This window comes from Phragmites australis, chromosome 24 (assembly GCF_958298935.1).
Source record: "Phragmites australis chromosome 24, lpPhrAust1.1, whole genome shotgun sequence".
NCBI lineage: Eukaryota > Viridiplantae > Streptophyta > Magnoliopsida > Poales > Poaceae > Phragmites > Phragmites australis.
In genome coordinates, this window is record NC_084944.1 from 9,158,979 (window position 1) to 9,171,123 (window position 12,145).

General features: G+C 40.3%; 1 protein-coding gene and 1 long non-coding RNA gene across 2 annotated transcripts; one reads left to right on the plus strand and one right to left on the minus strand.

Annotated features, from left to right (window-relative positions):
• The first annotated feature begins 334 nt into the window (after nucleotides 1-334).
• On the plus strand, nucleotides 335-2,958 carry LOC133907765 (pectinesterase 31-like). Its single transcript, XM_062349848.1, has 6 exons — nucleotides 335-815; nucleotides 1,345-1,449; nucleotides 1,541-1,618; nucleotides 1,726-1,913; nucleotides 2,117-2,290; nucleotides 2,604-2,958. The coding sequence occupies exons 1-6, from the start codon at nucleotides 549-551 to the stop codon at nucleotides 2,764-2,766; spliced, it is 975 nt and encodes a 324-aa protein (XP_062205832.1). The 5' UTR covers nucleotides 335-548; the 3' UTR covers nucleotides 2,767-2,958.
• A 4,658-nt stretch (nucleotides 2,959-7,616) lies between these two features.
• LOC133907816 (uncharacterized) lies at nucleotides 7,617-9,495 on the minus strand. The gene is made up of 3 exons (XR_009908039.1): nucleotides 9,330-9,495; nucleotides 8,973-9,252; nucleotides 7,617-8,067 (listed from the first exon to the last, which is right to left on the minus strand). It is a non-coding gene; the product is annotated as an uncharacterized LOC133907816 (long non-coding RNA).
• Between the last annotated feature and the right edge of the window lie 2,650 nt (nucleotides 9,496-12,145).

Genomic DNA, 12,145 nt, shown 5'->3' on the forward strand with positions numbered 1-12,145 from the left:
CGTTTTAGCTTCTTTAATTATTTTCTAAATAAAAATTATTCTCAAATTTCTATGCATTTTTTCTCTTTTATTTCTATCTTACCTTTGTTTAATAAATACTATCACTCTCACAAATTAATGAGTTATCTTTTCCAATACAGAATAAATAAAAGACAACAAGATCATTTGATCTATTTTCTTAATTCTTGTGTATAAATTTAAAATAACCTATATTTATAATTAGAAGGAGTATTTATCTTATGTTCAATAGCTGAGTAAAAAAAAGATAAAAAGTGGACCCGTATGATAAAAGTCGGCACTGCCCACAGAAAACACACAGGACAGGAGAGAGAGAGAGAGAGAGAGAGAGAGAGAGACGGCATCGTCGTCGGCTTCGTGTGAATTCCAAGCTGCTCTCGGACCGTCTATTTAGGTGAGGCCCCCGTCGATTCTCCCAGGCAGGGCAGGTCCACGTGCCAAACGCGGGACGGCAACTGTTGTACCAACCACGCGCGCGCGACGAGCCCGGCCAAGAAACCGTACGTCGTCTTCCTCGCGCGATCCGGGCCATGGCGCAGCAGCTGCAGCGGAGGGTGCTGCGGGTGGCACCGGGCGGGGCAGCGGCGGACGGGGAGGCGTTCCCGACGGTGCAGGCGGCGGTGGACGCGGTGCCGCTGGGCAACCGGGCGCGCGTCGTCATCCGCCTGGAACCCGGGGTCTACAGGGAGCCCGTCTACGTCGCCAAGACTAAGAACTTCATCACGCTCGCCGGCGCGTCGCCGGAGGCCACCGTCGTCTCCTGGGACAACACCGCCACGCGCATCAAGCACTCCCAGGTATAAATATAGCACCCGCCTCCTGCTCGACGAAATGCCACTCCTACTAGGAATAGCCTTGCCTCCACGTGCTATGCCTACTAGTGTAGAACCTCCAGCAGTTCAGCCATGTTCCGGGTGGTAGTGGTGGTTTAATAGCACGTAGTTTGACCAAAATCATATGAACCATGGGGGTATAAAGATGTTTGTTTCCATCGATTCCTTCCACATCGCATGGCACGAGAAAAAGGCCAACCAAACATTGATATAGTACCAGACTTAGACTTGTCCTATAAGCACAGATAATTCGGTGCAGAGAATTAAACAACAGATACTTGTTCCCACAGGGTCTCACCGATCTCGACTGAGGTGTATAAGAATTCTCCTGTAAGCACAGATAGACATTTCAGTAGGCAAGTCTGTATAGTCACCCCCTGTTTTTATCCTAAAGAGTTCTGCTAAATGTGTTAAGGTGTTCCTTTTGCATGTTGTCAATAATTCTAATGTGTCACGCCTAAAGTGATCAGCTGTGCCATTTTCTCTTTTAAAGACATCCAGGGTTATTGGGACGGGAACATTTGGCTGTGGCACCTTTATTGTTGAAGGGGAGGATTTCATTGCAGAGAATATCACGTTTGAGAACTCAGCTCCCCAGGTACTGGTTGTCTGCTTGTTCCCCTTGCTGAAAGACATAGTCATGTCATAAGTGTGGGATGGGAAGTTGATGTGTGCAATTCGTGATACAGGGATCTGGACAGGCAGTTGCAGCCAGAGTGACAGCAGATAGGTGTGCTTTCTACAATTGTCGGTTCCTTGGTTGGCAAGTACGTCTATTTCTTCACCTCTTGATTAAAATTTCGTTAATCAGGATGAAAATCAACAATATTTTTTATGGTTTATGAGACACTAATTCCGAACAAAAATCTGTCAGGACACGTTATATTTACATTATGGAAAACACTACTTAAGAGATTGTTATATTGAAGGCAATTGTGACTTCATCTTTGGTAACTCTATTGCCCTTTTGGAACATTGCCATATCCATTGCAAATCAGCGGGATATATTACTGCTCATAGTCGGAAATCCATTTCAGAATCTACTGCCTATGTATTCTTGAGGTGAGCTGCACTGCATCATGATCATTCTTACTCGTTGTTAATCCATCCCATGTAGTTTTGTTTATTAAGACACTTCAAGCTTTTGTAATTTCTCAGACTTGATTTGCTTGATTACTTTTTTAAAAAGCTTGATGTGTAGCTTCAGAATTTTTAACGTGCCATTTTTGTTCCATGACTGTCTTGACACTTGGACGAATGCTCAGGTGTATTATTACTGGAAATGGAGAAGCTGGATATATGTTTCTAGGTCGACCATGGGGGCCCTTTGGGAGGGTTGTCTTTGCATACACTTTTATGGATCGCTGTATTAAGCCTGATGGGTGGCATAACTGGGACAAATCTGAGAATGAACGAACTGCTTGCTTCTATGAGTACAGGTAATTGGATAGTTGGAATTCAGAAAAACTGTTCTGTTACATCTGACTATCCTCTACTGATATCAAGCTCAAATGCTGTTAAATTAAAAGGAACTTTCATATTGTTGTTTTTCCATTCACATAGATTGATCTCTCATGAAAAATATGGACGCATGTTTTTGAAGTAATTGTAATTGACTGATTGTAGTGTTCTTAGCACCCACTGGATACTGTGTGATACATGGCAATATGTTTGTGTTGCTATGAGCATAGTGTATTCGGGGTGCTTTAGACTTTAGTGCTAACACTTATTTATATGGCTATGTTTCTGTAGGTGCTCAGGGCCAGGGTCCTACCCATCAAACCGAGTGACTTGGTGTAGACAATTGCTCGATGTTGAAGCAGAGCAGTTCCTTGCACACACTTTTGTTGATCCAGACCTCGATAGGCCATGGCTCCTCCAGAAGATGGCGATAAAAATACCAACCTCAGCATAGTCTGATCTAGTTCATGCCTCCTTCCTAGTCCATCTAATAAATAAATTTGGAGGATTTATGTATAAATTTTGTAACATTTGGTCAGTTAGTACCTACGTTGACTATATTGAGAGAGAAATATTTTGTTGTAAGCTGCGAGCCTGTGACTGATTTGAGAACTACTCTGAAATACGAAAAGCGTATTATTATGAATCATGTCTCCTTTCTTTTCCCTGAAGATGTGTTAACTTAATCAAAATACCTGAATATTTAGGCTTGCAGCGAACTTCTGGGCCCAACTCAGCTGCTACTAGTATGCAGATTCTTACAGAAAGTTGTCTGCAAACACTGAGTGAGTTTGGTCAAAATCGTAAGAACTTGTTCAATCTGACGATGAAGCATGCAAGTTCCTTTTTTGTCTTTTTGACATGCCTATTGGGATCTGAATATTTGGAAAGGAAATCGTCATGATTCTTGCAAGGTTCCTACAAAATTCCTATATTTCCGACCCCTCAATGCGCATTTAATTTGGATGTGTTTTTAGAGACACTGGATTCGGATGATCTCATCCATCTAGTTCAGATTCAACGTCCAGGGGAAGTTTTAATTTAGAAAGACTTGATGAGAAACAATTTTGTAGCTTGTGTCTTCCTTCCTGAAACCCCACGCGTGTTGTTTCAAAATAACTGAAACCTCACCTATGTTGTTGCAACATGGTTGGTCCTAAGCCCGGGTAAGGGAGGAGTGTTGTGATAGGCTTTTCTCCTAGTGGTGCATCACATAGCAGTCCAGTGTGCTAGGAGAGTGGCTAGGGCCGTCCTGCCCATGTTTGTAAACTCATTCTCTTTCTCCTTAATTGAGCGGCAAAGCTCATTCCATTTCCTTTTAAAAAAAAGGTCACTCTAGTTGTCTGTCGATAGATTTGGGTGATCAAAATCTATCAAATTTTAAGCCAATCATATTCTACCATATAGCTATACCAGTTTATCTAACAAAAGACCTAGCTCGACAAAGAAGCATTATGTGTATGACGAACGGGTCTAGGAAAAGGCCCAAAACCCACTAAAAAGTAGAACAAAAAATAGACCCAAAACCCGCTAAGAAACCCGAAAGCAAACCCAAACAAATAGGCCCATATAAAAACATGTGGTTTTCCAGTAGGCAATAATTAACTCAGAATTAAATCGAAAACAACCTGAAGTGTTGACTTCACCAATTTATTCAGACAACTTGCCGCTCAACCTATTTCTCCATTCTATTTTGAACTCTTAACATTTTGAGTGTTATCTTGAGAGAACTCATCCACCAACTTAGCAACAAACCTCCTTAGTTCCATGTACTTGATCACAAAAACACTGCAATCAACACTGCAAAAAGAAAATCACGAGCATAAAAATGCTCAGCTAGCATTGGGAAAGATAGAAATGACCACAGTTCGATGAACTTACATATTGGTTTGTTTTGGTACTTATGGATAGCCAATCCTGAACATGTCAAAGGAATTTCGGCACATACAAATTCATACCACAAAGGCCTGAACGAGGCACTTACAAAGATAAAAAAATATGCATATATAATGAAAATTCATGGCATTGAAGGTGTGTTAAATGCAGAGCATGGTTCCTAGTAATGATATTTGCTCAGAACAACAAGTCGAGGGGAGGGGGCAATTGTGCCTAGTAATAGCCTCTGATAAGTGACAAAAAGTTTATACAACAGACGCAAGCCATGGTGCCTTGTAATGGGCTCTGGTAAGTGGAACTACTGCTGCTGGCCCAAAAAAGGACATAAATTAGCAAAAAAAAGGTGGACCCCTTGGTCGACTTAGAGAAGGAAAAGACAGAAAAAAATTTAAACTAAGAAGGGTGCAAGACAGACAGCAAGAATAAGATGCAAGCCCCCGGCTGTAGAGGTAAACAATAGGGCCCGGCTGTAGAGGTAAACAATAGGGCCAGAATAGAATCAACAATCACACCAAAACTTCACGCTACAACATAGAAACGTATGTCACCAGTTACACAAAAAAGGGTATGAGTAATTCATCGCCCCTGATCCTAGCAAATAAAAGAAATAGCTATAAAAACTTCGGTCAGGAAAAAAGTTTAATAAAACCATCACTACACCTACTACACGCAATTCATGGTCAGGTTGGCCTTATTGACTTCAAAGCAACCACAACCTATCCATCATCTCAACATCAACACCAAGTAGGAGGAAAAAAACTCTAACATCATAACTTTCATCTAACAGACATCAACACCAAGTAATTGAGAAGCAATATTCTTTAGAAGAAGCACAACTAGTCTAACTAACAAACGCACGAACTACACTATGTAACTCATAACACAATAACTCACAAAAGAAGTACACTATGTAACACAGAAGATCAATATTTAGACTACGTAACTCATATAGTGAAAACCACGTAGCTCATCTAAGACCACGTAGCAGTGGAAGCAACAATTGCGCTTTGTCTCCTACAACTTCAAATGTGGAAAGAAAGAGTTGAGACTGCCACAAAGCGAGCAATAAAAGATATACATATATATATATATATGTCTCTATCCTATATTTCTTTCTGTACTCTACTCTCTATTTCTCTGTCTTTCCCTATCTCTCTTTTTTTATCGTCTCTCTCTCTACTCTCTCTCTCTATATATATATAGAGAGAGAGAGTAAATAAAGAAATAGAGCCACATAGACATATCTAGAGAGACAAATAGATAGAGAGAGTAGAGAGAGAGACGATAAAAAAAGAGAGATAGGGAAAGACAAAGAAATAGAGAGTAGAGTACAGAAAGAAATATAGGATAGAGACATATACACTACGAGAGAGACTGATCAAGAGAGATACAGAGAGACAGATAGATATGGAGAGAAATGCATAAATAGAGAAATAAAGAGAGTAAACAAAGAAGATAGAAACATATAAGAGGGACTGAAAGGGGGTGATGTAATGAAATAGAAGGGCATAAACACAACACACACACAGAGAGGGGGGAAGTTCAATAAGATACATAAAAAGATACATAAAAAAAGATTGCATCATATAGTGAGGTTCATAGCTCTTGGCAACTTTCAGATATAAGTTTTGTTCAACAAGATACTTAACTATATCCGAAGCATGAGTATGAAATGTGCCAATATTTTGATAAAATATAGAATTTGGAACAACTAGTTGGTGCATGATATTGGCCAGTAAGCCAAAGGTACTTTTCTTGTTTTTCACTTATGATTGTCCCACTAATGGCATGGACATTAGTCCATCAGTAGATATTTACACATCATTTTGTATTCATATATATAATCATCACAAAATACCTTAACATTGTTGCTTACTCATGATGATGCATGTATATACTTAGAGAAAATACTAATAGATGACATAATTAACAGCAAGGTACTTATAGACTAAAGTATAACTTAGAAGGCTAAAATTGGAATACTATACAAACTTGGAACATATCCATAACACCTAAAACATTTTTCAAAGCATCAAAACAACTGAGTTCATACACACAATAATGGATGGATTGATTTATTTAGATCGAAAACATAACAGGCAGCATATCAACCATGTACTGACATAAGCGAGCTTGAAAAATGGAACCTAAAAAGTCCAAACCCAACTTCAGACATATATTGAATATAGCGAATGTCGGGACCTATCCAAATTAAATTCGAATTGATCATTAGAACGATTATTTAATAAGATAAGAGCTAGTCCGCGCCTGTCTCTTGACGAACCATGTGCTAACCCACATTTCACCGCAACAATCGTAGCCACTAATGATTAAAGCAAATCTAATTCCGGCAGTCTCGGTATGTGTGATCTAGTAATTCCCAGAAAAGCTATTACCCACACATACCTTTACAACATGAATATCATAACATAGCAACAAACTAGGGTTTAAAGATTACAGGTTGATACATTAAACAAAAACAAGATTTCATCTAGCATAACATACATACGTCGCAGTGGGAACAAATAAAGAAACAAAACTGGTGGTGCCATTTGCCCACAAGGCAACCGACCGGGGTTAGAGTAGTATAGCCGAAACCTATCTTCACCTGAAAAGAAAATAAGCAGCGTGAGTACGAAGGTACTCGCAAGATTTAATCTATAATGGGTATATATAGATAACCCGACTCTAAGGATTATGCATTGGAATGTTAGCAAGAATACAACCATATGGTTAATTAAATTTATATGCGAAAGCAAAATTTAACATAAGCATGTGTCAGCATCTAAACTTTACCAAAACAAATATCTAACCCATAAAAATCAATTGGAAATATATGTAATTGGAACCATAATAATAAAATCTGTAAACAGAACCACCTCAACCACAACCTAACATATCATATCATCTCGTATCATCCTATATTTGTGACTCTAAGACCAATATAGATGGACAGAAGCATGCTCATGATCGAGAACGTGGCAATTCAAATTGATTTTACATCCTACAGGGGAGTACTCCTAGACCCACACGATACGAGACCACCGCTCACACAACCCGTCAGTTGCGAGTGATGATTCACGTACCCACCCCGAACCTTTGTCCCCATGTCGAGTAATGTGGAGGTACCCACCCCGAACCTTTGTCCCCATGTCGAGTAATGTGGAGGCCACCTAGATCACGTGTGTACCACGACTTACCAGACCAACCTCATGTGCTTCTACAAGCCCTCCTGCTCACATCTCAACGCATAAGTCAAATGAACACGGTGACTTACGGTATTTTGCCTATTCGTCCCATATCCAGGTATGTGATAAGTACGAAAAAGTGCTAAAACTAACGGCACCGATGGACGGTGCTTACTCCTAGCGGTCTATGGCATCTGGATTCCTCTTCCGACCTACTCCTAGCACCACCCACATCTCACCTCATCCTCAAAACACATCCACCCCAACAATATTATCATTCTTTTGTGAACAAGTAAATAAGCCCTAAGCTCGCGAACGGAGGTTGAACCACCGCTCGACTTCTACTGAAAGACCTAAGCATTGCTAAGCACATTGCTAAAATTTTACACTTGATCATGATACATAAACAACCCATGTTACAACGGATCAAGCGATAAACAACATCAAGATAGGGCAATCCAACAAATAAGATCTACCCATATCAACCCGACACTTGATTCATTATCATGCAAACATACATAAGGCATAATTTATCACATTAGACCCAATTGATCCAAAGTACTGGAAAGAGTATGCTTAGATTCTTATCTTGCTACTCAGCTTCACAATTAACAGCCACAAGTCCGGATCGCCCTTGTTCACGCCCATATCGCTCTCCAATTCTTCGTTCTCTAAACAAAGACCATGTGCAATGAATGAAATGAACATGATATGAGATTCGAATGTGATGAAAATACACATGAATGTAGTGCAATATGTAAGGAACACATTAGAATAAGAGTCATGTGAAGTGCTATATCGAAACTCATGGTATAAACAAAAAGGCGAGGTGCAGTCCAAGCGAGGATTTAATTAAAAGAGCCGCATTAAAACGAGTTTATGATAAGAAAACACCTAACACATCATTTGATATTTTTCATGCGTAGGGGTATGCTAATAAGGATTTTTAGAAGTGGTCTTGCCCTTAGATTATTTTTATTCTTTTCTGCACAATTTTTAGAAGCTAATAAAGTGAGATCAACCAACAACTAAAACATGGAGCCAAACACCTTTAACATGCTGACCAATATTTTTAATAACAAGTGCTCCATTTCACTACATTATTAGAATTGGATTCACTATTTTGAGATCAACCAATCATTAAAGGTGAATTAAATAAGAATAAAAGCATTTAATTAAATATGGGAATTTAAACATCTTTGTTATGATTGTAATCATTTTTATGTTGTAGAAAACAACCATACGAATCTAACAAAATTGGTTTAACATTTAGGACCAATATTCCATTTATTATGCAATTAACAAGATTTCAGCCGATTAAACAATAGAACAATAATTCATTTTCAGTTTTTTTTTATTTAAATCATTAATTAACCCGGCCAAACCTTTTGTACCCAGCTGCTGCTAGCCACAGCCACTGACGGTGGGGCCGGGCCTAACGCCCTGGTCAAAGGGGCTTGACTAGAGCTGGGCTTGCTGGTGCGTGCGCAGCCACGGCGGCGTAGCCCGGCCGACGGCGAACCAGGCCACTGAAACGGAAACCAATGGTTCAAGGGGAGCAGGAGCCGTAGATCACCATGGAGAACCCTTGCAGGTACTTGCCAGTCGGAGAGCGCAACGGCGACCCGGGTGGCGACGGGGATGCGGCTCGGCGACGGAGAGGCTCCCGATGCACGACGGGCTGGCGGCGGGACGGAACGAAACCGGTACGCGCCAAAGCACCCTGGGAGCTCGTAGAAGCTCACCGTGGTGGGGATTTCGCTGATGGAGCAGTGTTATGGTGGTTCAACGTGGAGGTGGGTGGAGGCGGCAATGGAGACAGCGCGGCCTCAAATCCAGCGAGGTCGGCGGATGAGCTGCAGCAAGAAGGGGTCAAATAGAAGCTCGGGAGGGTGGTGAAGCTTGAGGAGAAGGTTAGGAGGTTCAGCTTCACCATGGAGCTCGAATTTCGCCGATGGATGGTGGTCCTACTCAACTGCAGCTACTTCGGTTCTGTGAGGGAGAGAGAGCAGGGAGAGAACAGGGAGGAGGAAGGAGGGCTCGACCAGGGGTGGAGGAGTTAAGGGAGGTGGTGGGAACGGGCAGAGGGTGCCCTCCACGGCCAAACTCTGACCACAGTTGGCCCGTGCGTTTAGAACAGAGGAAGGAGGAGCAGAAATTTTTGCGAAGTGCTTAAAAACTCAATTTCTGCCCAAATGTTGGGGCAAACTGAGTGTTTAAGCACTTTGCAACCTTAATTAAAAAATTTAGTGGTCCATCAAAATCCATATAGGTGCTAAACATGGTGTAAACAACCCATTTGATACATTGCCAAGATCTCAAGTGGCGCAGAATTCAAATGGTGGCAATTGCAAAACCCCTAAATTAAATGTTAAGGCTGAAATGAATATAAATTTGGATTTAAACCACCTGAATTTTGTGGCACATTTCTAATTTTTTAGAGTTTCCAAAATTCATACTGAATTCATATATAGACACTATAATTCACAAGGATTCCATTGTAATAGCATGCATAAGCTGGTTCCAAGCAAAATGTGAATTAAAATTCATTAAAGATAGCTTTTTTTATTTGAAATTTTTAAGCACCCAAGATCATTTCCAAAAATCTGGTAGAAATCACCAAAATTATTTAATCATATTATATCAATTTCTAAAATTATGATAAAACATATGTTTTATAGAAATTTAGCAAGTCCCTTCACAAAGCCATAATTCAAGCATGTTTGAATGGAATTTGAATTAAATTCAATGGAATGCAAAAAAACTCAAACATTCATAAATGGTGCACATGATGCTTATGGATGCATAACACATGCAGTACAAATTTTTGGGATGTTACAGCGAACTTGCAAAATAGAGTTCAAACATACAGTGAAATTATTGAACATCTAAAAGGAATATATCAAACTATCATCTAAAATGCCCCACTGAAACACCAAAGATGTTGTTTCACCTTGAGATACCTCCAGTAACCTGTACACAAAAGACTGGGATATAGAAAAAATTAGACAACAATAAGAAAAGAGATTCACCGCAATACAACTTGAAAAAGCAATACAAAGTGGATCTGAATCTTACTCGACTGCACCCCTAAGTTCATTGGTCCAGTATGTCCCAACCCTAATATAACAGAAGAAAATGAACTACAACATCAAATAAATCACATGCACGAATCAGATAGATTCATACATGGTTTGTAAAAGCCTACCCAACCGCCATTGAGCCAATAAAATTACATGGCCAAGGAAAAGCATAAGAACTCGCATAAATAGATGAAATATAAATGTCATTTCATCACTAATGAACTAGAAGCAGAACTCACCAAGAACAGGAATCTTGAGACTACTCTAGTCCTCAACTGGCCTCCTTGCTCCAAACACTGCTAAACCCTAACAAAATAAATCCCAAAAAATTGAACTATAGAATCTAACAAATGAAGCACAAATCAAACCCCTTAAATCGGAGAACAACTAAAAAACGAAGGGAAGTGACTAGATCTCTCAACAAACGAATGGATCTAAAACAAAACAAAAATGAATCTCCTGCTGCCAGAGGTGAACGGAGATAAAAATCATCAACACAACACAACTGCATGTTTTGAACACCTTACCACAGAAGCAACTTGGATTCCTTTCTCCCTCTCGATCATTTGCTCACAAATCAAGCCCTAAATCCAAGAGGAACAAATAGAAACCACTGGGAAATGAAAAAAATCTCTCATCCAATCGAATAGATCAAACAACAAAATGCTCCAATCAATTCAAACTAACCTTGATTCGCATGTTGTGGGAGGGGAGCGAAGGCGACGAGGAAGAACCGGATGTAGTGACGCGTTGCATAGGTGTCGCCTTAAGAGAGGAGGAGAGATGCAAGAGGTTACATAGTGCTAGGGGAGAGAGAGGAAGAGAGAGGGTGTGGTCTTTGAAAAAGTTAAATACACATATGGTCTCACACTACTCCTATCTGGTTGCATACGCAGATCCGAATTCAACAACAATAGTACTCGTTAGCATTACTTTCAATTCAAATCAAAAGTTAGCACAACCTTGAAAGCAGATCAAGAGACCACGAATTAGAATAGATTTGGCATCAAAAAATCTGTCATCAGATAAATAGTAAAAAAAATATAAAAAAATGTGTATGTGTTCCGGATTGATTATGCACAAAATTTCCTAGTGTTAATGTGCCGATTCCATTAGAGATATACAACAACCCAAGATCGGATCTCCCTCAGCTATCGCCAACAACGGCCGTTAGCTTCTCTCCATGCGCCTAGATGCTTGGTTGTTTCCCTCACATCATGGACTCTAGAATATAGGATTTGTAACAAACTCAAGCGCTGGAGCGCTCATGCATCTTCTATAAATGGCCGACGCCCTCTAATGCAAATCATCAATTTGAGTATCACACTCTCACATGGTAGTAGTGGTTCTTCTCCTGGTCCATTGATTCCTGCTCACCATGAGTGGCACTGCTCCCCCTGCTCATGTTGTCGATATGTCGACCCTCCCTGCCAATACTCCCATTAGCTCCACTCCCACTACTGTTGTCGTCGACACATCAACGCTCCCCGCTACTTCCTCCTCCGTGACGTCCACTATTTCTCTTTCTCAGGCATTCACTCCATCAATATCAAGAGCATGTTTGGTAGAGCTCCTCCTGATCCAAATTCTCTGCGGGGAGTGATTCTCTAGGGGAAATAATTATGTGGCTGAAAATGATTCTCTAGTGATTATCTAGGATAAACTC